General features: G+C 50.3%; 8 protein-coding genes across 8 annotated transcripts; 3 read left to right on the top strand and 5 right to left on the bottom strand.

Moving 5' to 3' along the window:
* Positions 1-20: 20 nt before the first annotated feature.
* N7443_004562 (uncharacterized protein) lies at positions 21-2,213 on the bottom strand (the record flags this gene model as incomplete). The annotated part of the gene is made up of 1 exon (XM_056884618.1): positions 21-2,213. One exon carries the CDS (start codon positions 2,211-2,213, stop codon positions 21-23), a length of 2,193 nt encoding a protein of 730 aa, XP_056742896.1.
* A 797-nt stretch (positions 2,214-3,010) lies between these two features.
* Positions 3,011-4,267, top strand: N7443_004561 (FAD-dependent oxidoreductase; the record flags this gene model as incomplete). The annotated part of the gene is made up of 3 exons (XM_056884617.1): positions 3,011-3,294; positions 3,343-3,638; positions 3,708-4,267. The coding sequence occupies 3 exons, from the start codon at positions 3,011-3,013 to the stop codon at positions 4,265-4,267; spliced, it is 1,140 nt and encodes a 379-aa protein (XP_056742895.1).
* Positions 4,268-6,985: 2,718 nt separating this feature from the next.
* On the top strand, positions 6,986-7,594 carry N7443_004560 (uncharacterized protein; the record flags this gene model as incomplete). The annotated part of the gene is made up of 2 exons (XM_056884616.1): positions 6,986-7,382; positions 7,506-7,594. 2 exons carry the CDS (start codon positions 6,986-6,988, stop codon positions 7,592-7,594), a joined length of 486 nt encoding a protein of 161 aa, XP_056742894.1.
* Positions 7,595-8,049: 455 nt separating this feature from the next.
* N7443_004559 (uncharacterized protein) lies at positions 8,050-9,358 on the bottom strand (the record flags this gene model as incomplete). Its single annotated transcript, XM_056884615.1, has 3 exons — positions 8,050-8,214; positions 8,303-9,210; positions 9,268-9,358. The coding sequence occupies 3 exons, from the start codon at positions 9,356-9,358 to the stop codon at positions 8,050-8,052; spliced, it is 1,164 nt and encodes a 387-aa protein (XP_056742893.1).
* An 833-nt stretch (positions 9,359-10,191) lies between these two features.
* Positions 10,192-10,710, bottom strand: N7443_004558 (uncharacterized protein; the record flags this gene model as incomplete). Its single annotated transcript, XM_056884614.1, has 1 exon — positions 10,192-10,710. The coding sequence occupies one exon, from the start codon at positions 10,708-10,710 to the stop codon at positions 10,192-10,194; it is 519 nt and encodes a 172-aa protein (XP_056742892.1).
* A 4,144-nt stretch (positions 10,711-14,854) lies between these two features.
* On the bottom strand, positions 14,855-15,802 carry N7443_004557 (U2 snRNP component prp10; the record flags this gene model as incomplete). The annotated part of the gene is made up of 3 exons (XM_056884613.1): positions 14,855-14,896; positions 14,955-15,307; positions 15,361-15,802. The coding sequence occupies 3 exons, from the start codon at positions 15,800-15,802 to the stop codon at positions 14,855-14,857; spliced, it is 837 nt and encodes a 278-aa protein (XP_056742891.1).
* A 783-nt stretch (positions 15,803-16,585) lies between these two features.
* N7443_004556 (EXPERA domain-containing protein) lies at positions 16,586-17,323 on the top strand (the record flags this gene model as incomplete). The annotated part of the gene is made up of 1 exon (XM_056884612.1): positions 16,586-17,323. One exon carries the CDS (start codon positions 16,586-16,588, stop codon positions 17,321-17,323), a length of 738 nt encoding a protein of 245 aa, XP_056742890.1.
* A 248-nt stretch (positions 17,324-17,571) lies between these two features.
* Positions 17,572-19,092, bottom strand: N7443_004555 (putative mitochondrial carrier protein; the record flags this gene model as incomplete). The annotated part of the gene is made up of 2 exons (XM_056884611.1): positions 17,572-18,999; positions 19,057-19,092. 2 exons carry the CDS (start codon positions 19,090-19,092, stop codon positions 17,572-17,574), a joined length of 1,464 nt encoding a protein of 487 aa, XP_056742889.1.
* Between the last annotated feature and the right edge of the window lie 92 nt (positions 19,093-19,184).

The raw sequence follows: 19,184 nt of genomic DNA, 5'->3' as shown, positions 1-19,184 counted from the left end.
GGGGATAGGTTCGAGTTGTTTCAGCAAACGGGCTGGCTAGATCGTCGTGTCGATTGGATATTGGGAATCAATTTGGACGAAATAGTACGACAACATCGACCAACATCAGCTGCCACTCCTTTCACATAGTTTCGATTCACGCGGCCCTCACACAAACCTTTGTGTAGTCGGTAGCCCCGGCGAACATGCTGCCAGTCTTCGAGCTTCTCTTGCCAGCCTGCCCCTCCTTCATAGAAGGCAGTCTTCTGCCTGGTGGACATTTCGAAGCCTTGAGGAGGCTTTGGCAAAATCCAACTTGCAGGATCGATTTTCCCATCCGGGGGCTCCTCGCATGAGTCCTCATAAAGCTCCACCGTGCGGACGAAGTCTCGGAGCCCGGACACCCTTCTCTGTCCGTTGACTGCAGCGCGCCATGAGTCGATGCGTCGAAGGTTTGCTCGCTTATGTACAACCAGTGGATACTTCGGCCGAGGATCTAGACAATGGTCTGGATATGGGACATTGAATCGCGGGTCTCCCCATTGCCGCCGTGCGTCTTGAGAGACTCGAGAGACAGGGTCAATTACAACCCAGGTCTCCCGGTTTAACCAGTGATTGGCAAGACATGCAAAATGATACGGCTTCTGGCCGGGGGTGAATTCGTTGAAAATCCATACCAGTTTTCGATCCAAGCCGTCTATCAACCTCACTTCCCAGTCACTCAGTCTCTCGAAAGGAGGTTGATGGCCTTCCAAGACTGGCTTTGGTTGATTATTGTAGATGGGACTTCGTATGATGATCTCTGTGGATGGCCAAAGTTTATGAAGGGCATTTCTCGCGTGCAAAGGCCGGTTCGTCTCCCGCAATGAGTGCCATGGACGGTAGAACTTTTTTTCGACTTTTGGTGAAGCGTTTAACAAGAATTTAGACCTTGTCGGTGCGGTGTTGTACTTGGAAATTCCCAGACTTGAGAGCTGTACATGTGCTGAGCGGTGTTTCCTTTCAGTATTTTCCAGGCTAAATGCCACAGAAAATCTGCCAATTGGGCTCCTCAGGAGACGAAGTCCACGTTTTGTAAGTCGCTCAGGAACAGGATCCGAGGTACTCTGTTCGGAGAGAAAGCTGGCCAGGATACTAGTTCTAGGAGTTCCAGGAGGACCGGACGAATCTCCGGAACCGTGAAGCCCGAGTCTCGAGGCTTTGAGCTGCATCTTCGCTGACCATGCTTGATGTTTACGCAAGTTGTGGCGTTGATGAGATGTTGGGTCAATAATGCGTATTGATGTCTTGAGCGTTTCGTGCGAATGGGAGGAGTTGGTGGATTTGGTCGTCCGATAGCTGGTTGATCCCGAAAACGATGGGTCCCGGTATGTGGCCCGGTCAATGTCTATGGTTGAAGACGGAAGCTGCGCTGTTAGAGCTCGCGATGTTGGTCTCAACATTGGTTGTGACTGGAACTTGGTCGAATCCCTCGATAACTTCTTTGCGATCTTTGCGATCTTCGCTTTGTGTAATAGATGTTTCGCCAAATGCTCATGAGCAGTTGAGGTTTTCGGTCTTTTTCCGGGCCTAGAAGTTTGCTGAGAGATCGGTGACCTTCCGTTGTCTTCGTTGTCTTCAAAACACTTTCGCGAAAGTGAACTGCCGTCTATACCACGCCATTTTCTCGGAGATCCGGGGGGCCAAACAGGCAGAGAGTGGTCGTCGAATAAAGCGCCATGACACTGCGTGGGTGGCCCCGGGTTCCAAATCTCGTCTGCCGTAGCAAATTCATAGCTCTTGAAGCATTCTGGCAACCATGCGAGTAGTTTTCGATTCCGATGCCGTCCTTCCAGCGCCTTCTGGCCAGGGTCCCACCACACCCAGCGGTAATCTGTGCGAGTCGACTTCCAAGCGGTCCATTCTCGAATTCGCTCAAAGGCCCTTGAAAATATCTTTTTGTTCCTCTCATGAGTTTCCAGTGACACCCAGCCGTACCACGTTCTTGCAAACCGAGCCTTGGTGGAGTTCCCTTCTCTTAGCACCTTGTGCCGGTTGAACGATCGTATGAACTTGCCCGTCTTCCAGAAGATAACAGCAAGGAAGAATATGGTTACAGCTCCTGCAAACAGCTCACCGAATACCTTTGGGTCGATGGATGTTGTTACAGGAATTGGCTTAGCCGACGGGCCTTTGGGATGACGGGGAGTCGATGGGGTAAGCGAGAGGTTTTGTCGATATCTCAGTGGCGCCATTTCCTGGCGCCTGGCGAAGCTTTCTCAGACAATTGTAATTATATTGACAAGGTACGTAGCTCAAATATAACGAGTGGGCTCTTGAAGCTTGTCACCAGAAGTTCATCGCCGTTTAAGGAAGCTGCTCGCCTCGACACTGCCGCATCCTTTAATATGAGCTCTGCCAATCTCGTTTTCCGTTCTAGCTCTCCGTCAAGCAACTGTCAGTCGAATAAGTTTGCTTGTAAACACTTCACATTGTTCCAAGTCATCGAGAAGTGGCTCGCCCATCTAAGTTGTCCTCTCTCTCATTCAGGGCTGATTCAGACATGAAATTAGACCCGAGACTCAAGGTCTTGGGTTAGAAATATGAGATACACAAATAACATGTCCAGGTGCGGTCTGTCAGATGTCATATCCGAGGACGATTCATCAATCACAGGTCTATATCTCATCTAGCGCTTGGGCTGGTTTCGGGCGCCGAATCGGACAATTTGCGGGGTCTGACTAACTATAGCTTGAGCTCGTGGCTCTGTACATCAAGCATTCCTCATGCAGCCTAGTAGTTTTCCTCCATGGGGTGGTAAGACTTGCGACCGAATCAAAGCTTCGCTTTTACCCTCTGACGCCCAGTCAGCATCCCCCTCCACTTCTGGTTATCCAATTGGGACTCTTCGGCCGTTGCCTCAATAGCATGATATTCGCATGGGTTCCCGCCCCTTCTAAGTAGTCCATACGACCCAATTCCTACAGCTTGTATTCGATATTTGAAACATCGCACTAACTACACATACTCAGCTTTCTATTCCAGCCTGAAAATGGCTCCCCTGCGAATCGCGATCGTGGGTGCAGGCCCGGTCGGTCTCACACTCGCCCGCCTCCTTCTCAACAAGCCGAATATTGAAGTCACTGTTTTCGAGTCAGAAACATCGCGGGACTCCCGTGGGCAAGGCGGGAGCCTTGATCTGCATACAACCACAGGTCTTGCAGCAGTCAAAGAAGCAGGCTTATACGATGAATTCCTCAAGAACGCTCGCTTTGACGGCGAAGCCTTAGTACTTCGTGACAAGCATCTTACCAAGTATATCAGTTTTGGTGGCACGTCAGAAGGCTCCTCTAAGGCTCTTAGTTGACCTGAAATTGATCGGAGATTGCTTCGTGAAATGCTTCTCGACTCCGTCCTGCCGGAGATCATTCGATGGGGTTACCACCTGCAATCTATCGATGAAAACTACAACTTGATCTTCGATCAAAATATGAAAGGTGGCTTCAACCTGATTGTGGGTTCTGAGGGTGCTTGGAGCAAGACTCGCAAGCTGCTGTCGGATCAAATGCCAAATTACGCTGGAATCACTGGAATCAGATTCACCATTTCCAAAGCCAAAGAGACGGCGCCGGAGTGTTACAATCTCACTAATCGCGGCTCTGTGCTCTCTTATTTTAATGGTAAGGCTCTCACGAGCCAGTAGGTTGGTGACGGTAGCATTTCTGTCTCTTGTTGGATGGTACGGCCAGAGGGCTGGATGGACAACCTACCATTCGACCTTGACAATACTGAAGCCGTCAAAAAGGCTATCCGAGAGATATACAAGGGTTGGCATCCCGACCTTCTTAACTGTGTCGGCCACAGCCAGAGCCCATTGTCTCGTCGACTATATATGCTTCCTGTCGGTTGGAGCTGGAAAAATCGACCCGGCTTCACCTTGATCGGTGATTCAGCTCACATCATGACACTTTTTGCTGGCGAGGGTGTCAATCTGGGCATAATGGATGCGCTGATGCTGTCTCGGGCCATTATCAAGATATCCAAGTCGTCAAACCGGAGTGAAAGTCTCATGGCAGAAATCAAAACGGTTGAGAAGGGCATGTTCATGCGGGCTGAGCGAACAGCAACATTGACGAACGATATGATGACGTGGCTGTTCTTCACCGAAAATGCGCCTCGATCGATTATTGAGAAACTTGCCGCGCGCCAGATGACTTTCCACAATCGTTCGCTCCTTATGCGGGCTTCTCATCCACTCGTGGTTGCATCTGTTCACACACATTTCTTTTGGTTTAAGGCGTTCCACTGAGATTTGGTTCTATGTGCATGCTACGTGTTTCCCAGGGCTTTAATTTTCTTAAAACATTAATCTACTGATCGTATGTACTTTACGTATATCTCATCCCTCATGTAGGATCTTGCAAGGCAACGTAATCCTTCACCGGCTTTTCGATAGATTTTGAGTGGTTCGCAAGTCAAAAGAATCATGGATGGAAATCCAATCGACCTGTCGAATCTTAGAGGATTTCCCTGATCTATTCCGTCTTGGTGTTTGCTTTGTAAATGACATGGACTTTCACATGAGAAGACCCAGTTGTGCATTCCTGCACCACGCCCTTTTTGCCAGTGAAGATCCTATGATAGACCCAATTTATTAGAGAGACAAAGACTCGGGGATTCGGGAACTCCGTAGTCGAGGTCCAGACCTAGTCATCGACGCCACACCGCTCAGCCACTCCTTACCTTTTATTGAGTTTCAACTCTACATCACTAGCCACTGCACTAGCCACTTTATCACATTCAGCCGCAGTGCACAGCCACATTATTGATGCCTTTTGATCAACATGCCCATGCGTCCAAAGAGGAACACCAGACTTGGCTTGCCCCGCCCTTTGCGCTTTGTTCCCTCTCTCTTTTAGGGTCTACACCGTTTGATATCACTCTGATATCCGAGCTCATAGTTGTTTGAGTTCCCCTGCAGGGCGACAATGTTGCTCTTCCAAGTCGGACACGCCGCGTCTGGCAGGGCTGTATCGCGCTACGCCTCAAAATTAAACTTCTCTGCCTGCAGCGACCGCATCACTGTTTGGAGTTCTTGAACCTTGATCCTAGACTGATGTCTCACGAGTGCACTCCATGGGATCGACAGACCGTCCGTGCTGTTTGTTTAGGTTCCCAGATTTTATGCCCAACCAGTTTGCTAACTCCCTCGTAAGAGCTCTCATGCAAACACCGTGCACACTTTCCTGCCATCGGCCATCACCGCTATGGAGCTCCGCTGTGGACGCGGGCCCCGGTTTGATGGGCACTATTGACTGGTCCGTGCCAGATCGGCGAGGCGATGATCGTCGACCCTAGCTCCGTTCGAGCGAGATGTGCCAAGTGTAAAACTTATCCAAGTGGAAACTTCCTTCCTCGTGGCACGCACGATGGGCACCAACCCCATTTGCACATCCTAGTGCCCACATGGCGCTTATGATCGTTACCCCTGGTTCGCTAGGCCGTTTTCGAGCCGGCGTTAGAATCGGGTCTCGACACTCCCAAACGGGACGCACGCAAGTGAGGCTGACAATGCACCCCTCCCAAGCTCCAGTGGCTGATGATCTTTCGGCCGAAGATTTCACCCCTAGGCAACACTATTGCTTTTTGAAGCTCAATACAGAGACGGGACTAAACGGGACGCAAAAAAGAAACTCACAAAATGTCTAGGGTTGATCCTACGGTCAAGCTCTCGGAGTGCCCGGCCTCTGACACAATGACCCAATTCAAGGGCGAATGTGGAGTACTGTGCCACAGAATCACCGTTTGGTGTGGCTTGCAGCTTAGGGCCCGATCCTGCACTCTTTTTTGGGCTGCTCTCCTCCCTTGATAGGATCTTCCTGGTACCGGCCCTACATTTCCTTAGATGATGGGTCTACAGCTGAGAAGGTTCTAGTCGAGGCGACTGCATACTCACCTCACGCCAGGTTGGAGAGAAAGCGTTGTCGGTGATAGCTGCCACAGGCCGGGCAGATATCCAACGAAGCAGGAGGGGTCGAAGGATGTCGAGCATGCAGTGGATCCGTGCGCGGAACTATTGACACAAGCAGCCCCCTCGAGGGGTACCCCCTATCTATGTAGCTCGATGCGGACCTGTTCCTTCTGCACACGAACGTCAATCGTGCGTGCCGAGGGCGCATGTCAATGGAACTCAGCTTCGTTCCCGGAAAGAAATTGATATCAGGGCGCGAAGGGGACAAATCAGAAGCCCGTCTGCAGGGTGGTGGAACCTAATCCCGAACTGCTCCAGAGATGATCCGCACGCTAGCATCAGATCTTCCTGCAGTGTAGTCTCGATCTTTTAGATCTAGCACATTTTCTGTCTTTTGTCTCCCCCGCCGCATAATCATGCGACATGACAGAAACTTGTCTCCATAATTCGTGTTCCGTTCTCTCGGAACGTGCGGCTGCAAGGATTCCTGCAGCTGCCGAGCGGGACCTAATCGGCCGGCCGATCTCTCCCCTTTCTCTCTATGATTTCTGAGTTCAAGTTTGTGATTCGCGTAGGGCGATGGCTACCTACTCCGTATTCCAGGAACCTGGTCACCGATCATTGATGAGTTCGTCATTCATCGCGTGGTACTTTTGACGGTGGCGACAACTACTAGTTTCATCTGTGCTCAGCACATAATCTGGGATATGATCCAGGATCTGTCGGCCATCGTATACGTCTCGACTGCTGCCGGCAGGTATATGAAGACCGTGTGAGGACACCTGCTCGACATGCTTTCTTCAAGCCAAATCATCAGACTTTCCAACAAACACCATTTCTCATCCTCCTATCTCCCCATCTACTTCAAACCAAACCTGCTGATTCGTATCGGACTCTTCCCTCCTCGAACTCTATTGCGAGTCCCACTTCATATACTTCACCGATCTCACCATCCCACTGCGCCCCGATTGGATCCCAGCAGATCCCTCGAACCTTACAGTCTTCATATTCAGTCTACATCCTAAACCACCAACCCTACAAAGAAGAAGAAAAAAAATGGCAGCCCGCGAGTTCAGTCTCACGTTCGAAACCACCCCACCCGCCGCAGCGCGGCCAGCCCTACCATTCACCATCCCCGTCGTGGTAGCCGTACGTCCAGTCGGCACCCCCAAAAACGCCCAACACCTTGTGGTGAACGCCTCGTTGCGCAACGAAGCCGGCACCGGCCCAGCCGTCGGACTTAGCGGCAGTCTGACCGCGAGTGTGACCAGCCGCGCCGGCACAGCAACAAGCGGCTATGCCAAATTCCCAACCCTGTCCATTTCCGTACCCGGCAAGTATCGGCTGCGTGTGATGCTAAGCGCGGCCTCAGTCAACGGGGTCGTTACTAAGGAGTTTGTCGATTCGGGAGTCATTCATGTGCACGCTGCTGCACCGACTGCACAACGACCAAGTGGGTCTCTTTTTTTCTCCCCTAATTCTTTTCCCTTTGCCCCTCTCCCGGACATCCTCTAGTTCCTTTTAGAAAACCACTCTCATTGCCATTTTGGGCCGCTTGCTGACCGGGAAACTCTAGCCGCCGCTCAGCTGGTGACGCTACGGCGACTGTCCGGTGAGAATCTGGATATCTCCGCTGCGGATATCACAAAGTGGCAATCTGCGTGATTGGATCGGTGTTGGAGCCTACTTTCCTTTCGGTGTTTAGGGAGCTTTTGGCGTGTTTCTGTGCTTTTTTTGTGCTTTTTTTTTTATGAACATTTGGCTTCCCTGTGGGATTTGCGACTTTCAATTCACGGGGAAGCGCAATGACCTGTCTTCTTTAGTTCGTGATTATCAATCAAGTAATAGAAGGAATCTACTATTATAACTACCATGGTACCTGGAATATTCTGATTTGACCAACATTGGCGAATACACCGACTAGTCGTATCAACTGGGCACGTTTACTCGGATTTTAGGGCTGACTGTGACGGGGTGACGAGAACCATTAAAACATACTATTTTGACACAAGTCAGTGCTATATGTGTTAAAAAGAAGACTCGCAGCATATCACACCTCTGTTTAGAAAATCCTTTCTTTTTCTCGCTTTCAGTGTCCACTGTGGCATTTACACCGCCGATCAGCCAAGTAAAGGACTCGTGAAATTGCGAAGTTGGCCCAGGCTCTGCGCTGATCCAAGCACATATTGTAGGAACTTTGGGTAGTCCCAGCCCATGCTTCCGGCTGCGAGTCCCATCAGGCTTGTTTGATCGTCACGACCAGGGCGACCAGGGCCGGTGATGTTCTGCATCGAGTTAGTAGAGAAACAAGGAAGCCGTTTTTTCCTTTTTTTTTTTTTTTTCCTTCTTCTTTGCCATGGCAGGGGTTCTCACCGGCTTCATGTTAATGTCGAACAAAGCAAAATTTGAATTCGGACCAAACCTTCGAATATCAATTCTCAGTGGCGCTGCTGTCTGTAACAAGCTTCCAACCTTTTCACAATCCCTCATGATCTCTGAGTAGGCGGAGTCGGCCTCGATCTCCGCGGCGGACACAGCCCGCGAGTTGACAGTGACAGCCACTTTGCCACTGTAAGGAGCGATGCCATCAACGTGGTTGAATCGAGTCACAGGCGGCAGGGCCCAGTGGCTTGCATGGCGATCTGACCATTCTATTCCTGATGCCGGCTGTTGAGATGGAGGCATGATAGTAATAGTACCTTCTTCCCCGGTGAGGTATTCTTCTAACAAAACACACGGCGACTCGTCGAGTAATTGAGTGACATGCTCTTTCAGTTCAGTTGAATTGCGGCAAATCTTGACGCCGTGGCTACCTCGTCCACGAACCGGTTTCGCGACGATCGGGTAGTCGCTCTCTTTAATTGTGGCGAGAACATTATCCAAAGTTTGCTGAACCGTAGCAGGGTCATCTTTCTTTGATTGTGGATCATGCACTGTCCATGATCTAGGTAGTTTCAGACCGCCATACCGCCGTAGTTCATCATTCACGAACGACTTGTCGTCAAATCGATCTGCACAAAGCGGCGGCTGACCAACGACTCTAACACGAGTTTCAAACGGGGTCAATTTAGCAGATGCTTGAATAGGGTGGTCTGCAAAGAGGACTGTATTGGCCCAGAGGTGTGTTGCACCCTTCTGCAGCGCTTCGAGAATGCCTGTCTCGGTGTCGGGAAAACACCAATGGTCCTGGTTTGCCGGGTCTGGAGAGTCTACCGGTGTGAGGACGGATATTCCAGCGTTTTTCAATGTATATGCAACATCAGAGCCAGAGTCACGGTAACCTAGACTCGCTGCTTAGTAGACTACTCATGATCGGGCTGTTTGTGGTGTAAACATACCACCAGGTTTAGGCGGCTTGCTCACCCCCCCATACATGGGCGGCGCGAGAGCCTGGTACAAGACAGCAACCACCGGCTTTGTAGATAACATTTGGCTAAGCTTTCTGATGCTCGTGTCTTGGCAGCGCAATATGTTGTTGGTGGTACAGTATGCAGGTCGAGCTAGCTGAGAATGGATGCTGAGCAAGTGAGCAGGTCGAGTAAGACTTGAAAAGATGCCAAAGCCCCGAATCCCAAAGCGCATAGTTCAAAAGCCTGGAAATAGTCCGCTTATGGTTGGGTTCAAGCTTTTTAAATGAATGATGTGGTGTCGTTGTAGGCGACGGCATAGCGGTAGTCGGAGGAGTGCCGATAATCGGAGGTAGAGCCGACCGGCCCGTTAGATCATTCTGCGCGCAAGGATATTGCATTGCGCACGACTACGATGAGCGTAAGATTTAATATGACTTACTATAGAAGTTGGAAACTTGTTTTGAGAATCGAGCACCAGCTCGTTGGATTTAGAAAGCTATGGACCAGCACATGCCTAACGATAAATACAAACAGGAGAGCGTCGACATGAGCTCACTCGATGAATAACACGAGTAAAAGAAGCCAGAATGTTTCCAAATAGACTTCGAATGAAGCCTAGGCATATCTTGCAGAGTGGTCATCACAATGCGCCGATAAGAGGATTGTTGCATCCCGAGTGCGGAGTTGTTTGCTGACGGTCCACACTCGGGGATGATCCGAACGGGGGTAAGAAACATTCGCTTCAGGCGAATCGATTGTCGATTCTGATGGAACCCGGGATTGATCAACTGCCATGCTGGAGGCAAGATTGTCTCAAATTCAAAATGCAGGATGGTCCGTAAGTGGTGGTTTGTGGGGGTAATAGCACAGATGACGAGGAAACAAAAGTCATCATAATGGACGAGACATGCTTCAGCCCTCCTTGTCGTTGTGACGCAGCTTCTCGAGGCCACTAGCAACGGTTTCACGCACACTGAAGCCACCGAACAGCCAGTCATTCGAGTGCCGACCACAGTGGTTGATGGTCCCGCTGAGGCGACGATAGTCGTCGCTGTTCTTGCGTGTCGGAGTTGACGCACGCTTGGTGGTGTACTCCGGCTTGGGAGAGCGGGGAGATGTGCTCTCGGGGGACATGTCCACTGGGCTGGAGGAGTGATAGTGCTGGTCAAAGTAGCCAGGGGTGCTCCTTGGGATGTCGCGAGGCTGAGACATGCTTGAAGAGTGCTGACGAAGGTGGGTCATGGGGATCTCGACAGGAGTGGGAGATTTGGATCTCGACCGGAACATCTTCGAGGTAAGTGGGTTGGAAGAGTGACGAGAGTGTTTCTTCTCGGTTGAGTGCTGGCTGCCGCGCGACGATGCGGTAGTGGACGATGTTTGCGACGAAGATCTCTTAGGATAGTATCCGGTTTGGTAAGACTGAGAATGCATCACTTGAAGGACTAAAGAAGAATAGAGGGTTCTCGATCAGAGAGCTGAGTACCAAGGGACCAGCTTATTTATGTTGGAATGGTCGCGGGGGGATCCAAGTTCGACACTTGTGATCCTCCGGCCCTGTAGGGCAGCCAACCAAAACCGAGCGGGGATGCAGTAGTCAACGCCCAGGTTCCACCGGTGGGGATGAAGCGGGCACTGTGTCGGTGAGATGGACGGGGCCAAGTCGCCCGGCTGCCAAATTGGCCAGTCAGCGTTTGTGTCTGCCTTGGAGCCTCCATCTGCACTCGCCAGGACCGTACAGATACACCGCTCGTTGCATCATCTGGACACGTCTCAATATGCAACATGCGGCCGGGGGACTGCATATACGGTGTTCCCGGGCCCGACTCTGTCGACAATTCGGGGTGTTGTTTGGTTCCTCTCCCCCCGAGGCCATAGGGCTGTCGCCCCCTCTCCCCCTCTCTGGAGCCAGGCAGCCAGGAATACCGAAGATCATGACTTCATTTATCGAGTGGGTCGGTGGTGCTGGCCAATACGAGATATGTAAGCCATGATTGCCCGGGCGAAATGCCCCGATAACAGCCCTACAAGGACTCGTTATCTCGGCACGAATCAGCGCGGGGCCAGCTGAGACACAGGCCTTCTAGCGGCCTTCGAGAATGCTGTAACCGAGCATCCTGGCACGTGTAGTGGCCTGAGTCAGTTAGCCCCCACGTCAGGAGCATAAGCCAAGACAGACGGCTGAGGTGCAGGGCGAAACTGGCACGGTCACTCCGAGACTCATGTCATGCGAAAGACGGTGGTGGGTCCCCTTAGACGCTTCTCAAGTGGTCGTCGGGCAATCCACAGACGCTAGACAGGATGAGGCAAATATAGCGCCGTTCTGTGAATTAGAGGCAAAATGATAGGGTAGCCTCGGATAGACGATGCCGAAGAGTACTTGACCTACCGTCAACAAGGGCGGGGTACCAGGGTACCTGGCCTGGCACGTCGGGCAGAAACCAAGCCCCATCTGTCAAATCTACCGAACATGGCTGGCCTTGTTACCTGATTAATGAACACCTCTTCAGATCGATAGGACTAGCACAAGGTGGGCCACCTTAAAAAACGATGACCTAGGCAACATTCAAAGTGGTATCCAAAGACAGTATGTTGTTCCAACAGACACGTGGGGATCTAAAGATCGAGGAAGAGATCCAGGAGACCCCCAATATAGGAAAACTCTTCATTACTTTTCTACCTTTTCATGCCTGTTGACGGATTTACAATATGTGACTCAATGAATAGAAGATATGCATTAGAATCAAACACAGTCTAGGGATCAGCTATACTCTCGAGAGGCCAAGGCGAGCTATATCATCTCTGCACATTGGTGATTCCCTCTATAGGCGATTATAGTCCTCTGAGGTAAATAGGTCCAGGATCCGCAAGTTAGCATCAGCCTACGGGTATAATAGCTTTTTGACTATGTTGACTAGCATCTCCCGGGCCTAATCTACGTGGCGTTCTACCAAAAGATCGGTTGGTAAAGACGGAGGCCAGACCGAGATGAGGAGAATTCGCTAATGTGAATTTCTTCAATACTTGAGAGTCGAATATACAAATTCAATGATTGTACGTTTCAATAGCATGTTACCCCTTAAAAGTGCTTTAAATGTCCATCCCTGATCATCTCCGAGTTGCAAATGCGAATCAAAACTTAACATACACATAACTATGCACCGAAATCAACTACCACCACTATCCGCACTCTCCCCCTCCTCCTGTAGAGTCCATAGTCCCGTGCTGGGCCTTCGCCATGAGCGTGGCTGTTCTGAATGACACCTCCGATGCCTCCTTTCCGCGACAAGACGAGCAGCATCAAACGTTGATATGTCGGTGTGAATTCTATCAGACACCACGAGGGGACGCGCCGCTATCCGAGGCGGCATCCACCCCGTGATTATCGCCTGATCTCTAGCAGTCATGGTGGTTGGCACAACAAGCAAAGATCTGCTTCTATCCAGGGGCGGACGGCGAATCAGTCGGCGCAAAACGCTGCGATGAACAGATTTCCGGGCTTCAGCTGCCGAGGCAGAGACGGGGATATTCTTGTCTCGGCCTCTGCCTAGAGGCAAGGACCAGATTCGATGGGTCCGTGGTGCTCGTACGATTCCTGCCATCTCGGCATCGTCATTCGGTACCTCCTCTGCAATAAGAGGTACTAGGGTCGCTTCTTGAAACGACCATGGCGAGTGGCCTGGTTGTACATTCGCAGGCTTGAACACGCGAAGTTCTAGGCTTCGTGGCTCGCGCATGCATGATTCGGAGCCGCAGTGGGGCCATGTGTGGTGTCTTCGGTGGTGGCGGACGTGAGACATGCTCCGAGCTTCTGTATTGGGTGAAGTAGAACGGGGTTCAGGGATGAGGGTTTGCAAGTTTTCTTATCCAACTTCCATTATGGGTGTTGATAACCCGTCAAACTGTGACTTGAACTAGGTAGTTCTAATCGGAATATAACCAGGGGTTTAATTACTTGCCTGGCAGGTACCAGCATTATGAATCAACGCCCTGTGGCTGACGCCACCATTAGCTTTGCACGCGTGGGTGCCCCATAGATCGCCCGGGTGACCTGGTAATCACTTGGGGGTTGGAGATGACCCAGAGGTACCTATGAATAAGGTGGGGTGATTCAAGTGGATCGTATAGTCGTGTGGGGGAACGGTCATGAAGAAGCACATTCAGAATATATATCCACTAAGGTATGCCTGTGGGGTTACTATTTACATGCAGAATACAGTTTTTCCCTTGAAGAATCGAGAACATCAATCATAGGCCTAAAGGAAGCTATGACCATGTCGAAGCACTCTTATTCGTCGAGGTCAAGGCCAGGGAATGACGTTTGGGCCTGATGTGGTCAAGAGATCTCGGGCGGGCACCAGGGCGATAATCGGGACCTGGTCCTATGACTTCAACGCCCTTGACTAAAGCAAGATTTGGCAAAATAACTTATATGAGAAAATGTCGCATACAACGACAATTAACCATTCAAAATATTTTGTAGTCATCGAATCACAATTTGCTGCCCATGATCATGCATTGTGGAAAGAGCCAAGGCCCAAAAAGGATAGCAAAATGGGATTGATTTCAGTACTGGTAGAATATGTAGCATAACTGGACAATTTCCCCCATCAACCACCCAAGTGGTCGAGCAGTAACTCGACTATCTCATCTTCCTTGGTCTAGTGGTCATGATTTCCGCTTGTCATTAACACCGATAAGCGCGGGAGACCGGGGTTCGATTCCCCGAGGGAGAGATTTTTTTTCTCAAATCTTTTTTTTGGGTCTTTGAATGTCTTAATTATCTAGTTACCTACAAACTTTATCCCTGAAATAACGATAAAACCATTTTTTAATTTTGCAAGCCAAAAATGCTATATTGTAAGAACGACTGAAATAACCAAAGGCATCTTAGATACAGCGCGCTTCAGGTGGCTATATTTACCCCGATACCAACAACGGTGCTAGAACTACCGAGACAATAGAACGTGTCATTATCAGTACCGATGACAAAATCATTTGCTAAAGGCGGAAGCTCTAGCTCCATTGTCTATACGCCTGATGAGCAGGTTGTGAGAATGTACGGGGAGCATGTTAGCGGAAGGGTACGACACTATGACCTCGATGAAAGACATCTCTGAGAAAATCATAGCTATCCCTAGTGTTGATGGAGTTCAAGACGTCCGCATTCCTCAATTTCGATATTGAGCAATTTGCAGGATTGTCTCTGTCTCTCGCTAATCTCTGGATGCCGACCTGAGAATATTACAATGCCTGGAGCCTTCCTGGACGTGACTGAGGGATCGTTCCAGATATCTTCCTAGATAAGAATTATTTGATTACCTCTGGCAAATCTTCTACATCGACTAGTCTTTAAATTTTATGCTGGATATCCAAGCAAGGAGGACGGTACAGATGTCGAAAAAGTATGACAAAGCGTTTGTAGATGCGAACTAGTAGAGACATCCTATGCCGGCGGAGGTGCGATCAAGATGACCACAGTAGTCATGTAAAAAGTGAAAGTGTGATATTTGCCAGAATGCTAAGTATCTTTCTATTTGGTTCGAGATAGTACCATCCCGTTTCCACCAGAGCAGATCTACTTCAAGAGCAGATCCAAGCCAAATCCCTTCATAAAACACTGATCCTATTGAAGAGTAAGTAAAAACACAGCAAATCAATGGAACAAAGTAACTTACCCTTGAAAAAGCCAATTCACCCTCCAAAGATGCGTTCTTCATCTTCTCGGCTCTCTCGCCCACCCAAATTCGGCCTGTGATGCCACCCAGAATGTTCTCCACGACCTCAGTGGCGTAACTTTCGAGTGGCGTACGAGGCATTCCGTTGGTATCCTGCACAAATCTGGAAAAGTATTCTTCGATTTCCATGTATGGCGAGTCTGGGGGAAGGGTCCAATCTTGGAAGTAGGTTAGGCAATTTGTCGAGATGGCACCGGTCACAACAGAGAGAACCTTGACGCCAAAGGGTGAGAGTTCAAGACGAAGTACATCTGCCATGTGTTCCTGGCAGCGCTTGGAGGCGCCGTAGGATCCTGAAAGTTGAGTTAGCAACTTGGGAAAACGTCAAGTCAGTTTCGAGGCTAACCCAAAGTTGGAATTGCTCCATGGCCGGCGATAGAAGTGATATTCACAAGAGTACCGTTAGCCTTCATAAGAAGAGGTGCAAATGCCTGAGTCATGGCCAACGGACCCCAGACGTTGATATTGAAGATTTCCTTTGCAGTGTCAATGTCCTCGTCCAGGAGAGGCATGAAATGATTGCGTCCAGCGTTGTTGATCAAGTAAGAGAGAATACCGCCTGTCTGCACAGAGACAATGTGTTTTGCTGCCAGAATGTCGCTCAAATGAGTTACTTCCAGGGTCAGTAGAGTGACGTTAGGAAGGTTTTTGAGGGCACTCGCTTTCTCTGGGTCGCGGACTGTGGCAAAGACATGGTAGCCGCGTTCCTGGAAGACAAGAGCTAGGCCGGAGCCTATGCCTCCATCACTGCATCCAGTGATGAGAACGGATCCCATCGGGGACATCATAGAGAGAGAGGGGAGAGGTGGAGGTGGAGGAAGGAAAAGTAGAAATAGACTGTGCGGATGATGGACGTGAGTTGGATCAAGAGGGGCAGCCAATTGACCCAGAGCAGATATTCCTAAGGAGACCCTCCTTGATTTCAAAACACTTCATTTTTGAGTGAAGGCAAAGTCCGTGGGTGCCCCAAAGGATACTCACTTTGTAGATGAAGCTTTCAAGATGCCCATTGAGATAGCCACTGTTCCTAGCGCTGAGATGAAGCTAGAGTCCCATAACCGCCCAAGGAAATGTCCCTAGATATCCGTCTACATATAGCTAATTACGGACAAATTTGTGGTGGCCTAAGATTTCAAAGTCTAGATTGGTATGGTTCGGATTCCTTAGGTGTGGGGTAACCCCCCTAAACCCCACAGCCAGGCTGTCTCGGACTACACAGCTATAGAGGTACAAAGAGATGCTTTTCTGACCCCCCGAAATCTCCTGTTAGCACTGTATCTCATTATATCCGACAATGCATACTATATTAAAAGAGAAGAAGAAAAACCGAAGTCAGTCCACCAAAAACCGAACTCTAGGAAATCTTTTGTACCTGCCTGAGGCAGCAGTGCCGATCACAGCTCCACCAAGCTGAAGCTCCCCTGATTTTGCACTTCTACAACCCATCCAACCTCCCAGCGCATGAGCAACACCAGTCCACCATCCTAGCCAGGCTAAAGAAAGCCCCCCAGCTTCCGCGACCTCGCGCCAACCGCCCAAACCACCATCACCACTCACACCCAACCACAACCATGTCTTCCACCGCGTCCTTCACCCTAGACGTCCCAACAATCCTCTGCCTCGCCTTCTCTCTCTCCTTCATGCCAATCGCCTATCTTTTCTCCAAAGCCTTAATCCCCTCAACTCAAACACGCAACCGCATCCTCTTCTTCTGGCATGCCTACGACGCCCTAACCCACCTCTTCATTGAAGGCTCCTTCCTCTACGAATGCTTCTTCTCCTACACCACAATCGCCAACATCCACAACACAGAGCCCTTCTTCCTCAACCAACCAAACCGTATCTACGGCCCGGCCTACGGTACCAACCCCAGCTCGCGGCTATGGCAAGAATACGCCAAGGCAGACCGCCGCTGGGCCGTCGCTGACGTGACTGTCGTTTCTTTGGAGCTTTTGACAGTTTTCCTGGGCGGGCCTGCGGCGATATATATTTGTTACTTGTTGTGCAGGTCGACGAATGATAAGATTAGTGCTAAGGCGAGAGGGTCGGCGAAGTCTACGCTTTGGTTTGTTGCGACTGCTTTGGCGACGGCGGAGCTTTATGGAGGCTTTATGACCTTTGCGCCGGAGTGGCTTACTGGGAGTTCGCAGCTTGTTACCCATGATCCGGTTTATCTTTGGTTGTATCTGTTCTTCTTTAACACGCTTTGGGTTTGGATTCCGCTTTGGGTGCTTTGGGAGGCGGGCAAGGAGCTACGCGCTGCTTTTGTTGCACAGGAGGTGCAGATTGCTGAGAGGAAGAAGGAATAGATGTCTATTATGGGTTAGACATATTATGAGACTAGCCTGAAGGATTTTCCCCCCGTGCAACATGGTTCTCTGAATTACAATTGAGATAGTCATCTACACTTTTAATAAAAGGCCGGATGAAATGACCATGCTATTCACATTGACAGCCAACCTGGGCAACAATTGATCAACCAAAAGAATGCTTGTTACTTATACATAAGTGCTAAGAAAGAAAGAAACCAAGTCCCACCTGCTTGCCCGATATCAACCTATTCACCCTTATGATACCCCTTCTCCTTATCCCAGAACCAATGATAGAAACTCTTCCACTCGGTAGCCTCATCCTCAACATAATCACCTACCAACTCCGCCGTCTCATTAACTTCATCGGTGATAGGCGGTACCTTCAACCCAGAAGAGGCATCTACCCCATGACCAGCATCTGCCGCCGCCTCAGCAGCAGGAGCAGCATTCGAGGTAATATCAGCGGATACACTGCCCGAATGATTATTCAACACCTCCTCGGCACCTTCACGCGCTCGCTCGACCATATCGCGGGCACCTTCGCGTGCAACTTCACTGTATTCCTCTGCTTGCTCGCGGGCACTTTGGAGTAGCTCATCAGGGGACGGGTACCGGCGGAGCACAATTAGAAGAATATAGTATGTCTTGACGATGGATGCATACACGGCGTCCTTGGCGAGCATAGTGAATCCATGGGAGAAGAAGCCTTTCAGAACCTCGCCGCGCAAACCAGAGTAGAGACCCGGGACGCCTTGGGCACGGTAGATCTCGCTGACAGCGGCGAAAATCTTCGGGGTAAGAGTGGCCGAGAGACTTTTAGATTCTGAGCCTGCGGACTTCGGCGCATTGCTCATAGCCTGAGCCCGGGTCTTGGCTAGAGAGAATGGATAGGTAATCGAAGACGCAACCGATTTGCTCAATGCCGCTAAGAAGAACGTCACTGCAGGCGAGGGTTTATCACGCTTGGAGCGTGGGATAAGGGAATATTTCAAGACCTCGTTCAAGAAGAACGTGAGGGATGGGTTCAGTGTCAAGATCAAGGAAGCCGAATACCCAGACCAGAAGCCACCGATACCCTTCTCCTTGCGAATCTGGGCAGCAATATCCGCAGTTGTTGCATCGCCTCCCTTTCCACCTTTCTTCGCAGCGGTCTGCTTGCGAGTAACGATGTTCGACAACGGCGTCGTAAACAACTTTGAAAAAGCGCCTGCCACAACACCAATCGCCAATTCGTCGAGAATCGGAAGCACAATGTTTTTATTCTTCGCTGCTTTGGCAGCTCCGACACGGGCGACTATCCTTCGCTGTCGGACAATGGTATACGCGAGGAAAAAGAGGAACGAGTCCGCGACTGATTTGCATGTATCTTGCGCGAGACCAGGGTAGAAGCCGACGATCCCTTGCTCCAGGTAAATCTTTCTTGCGGCGTCCAGGATGCCCGCGTATTCTTCATCTTCCTCTGACTCTTCCTTGGATTTCTCTTTGTTGTTTTGGGTTTGGAGGCGGGCGACGATCACGTTGAGTGGGTAGACGACGACGTTAGATATAGCCGAGCCTACGGCTCCGGCGACTGCATTACCTAGAACTGGTAAGGCTGGGCCGCGGAGGGCGGCGGATTTCCAGTCTTCATTTGGGTCGCGGGCTTCCCAGCGGTAGGAGGGGTGGAAGGCGTCCTTAGTAGGGGGATGCTGTTAGTGGGCTGAGAGAACAAATGGAAATATGAGATATACCAGTTGAGACTCGTATGTGAGTTTGTATTCTGCCATGACGGCTTTCGATTGAAGGGATACACCCTGTTGTTGTGGGGACTTTGAAAGTAAGATCGGAAGTTTGAGCGGGACGGTGAGATCCTGAGCTG

Source organism: Penicillium atrosanguineum (genome assembly GCF_028827265.1).
Source record: "Penicillium atrosanguineum strain IBT 20685 chromosome Unknown utg000003l_segment0_segment0, whole genome shotgun sequence".
NCBI classification, from domain to species: Eukaryota; Fungi; Ascomycota; class Eurotiomycetes; order Eurotiales; family Aspergillaceae; genus Penicillium; species Penicillium atrosanguineum.
Note: the sequence above shows the minus strand (reverse complement) of the source record. Positions and strands in the feature narration are given on the sequence as shown.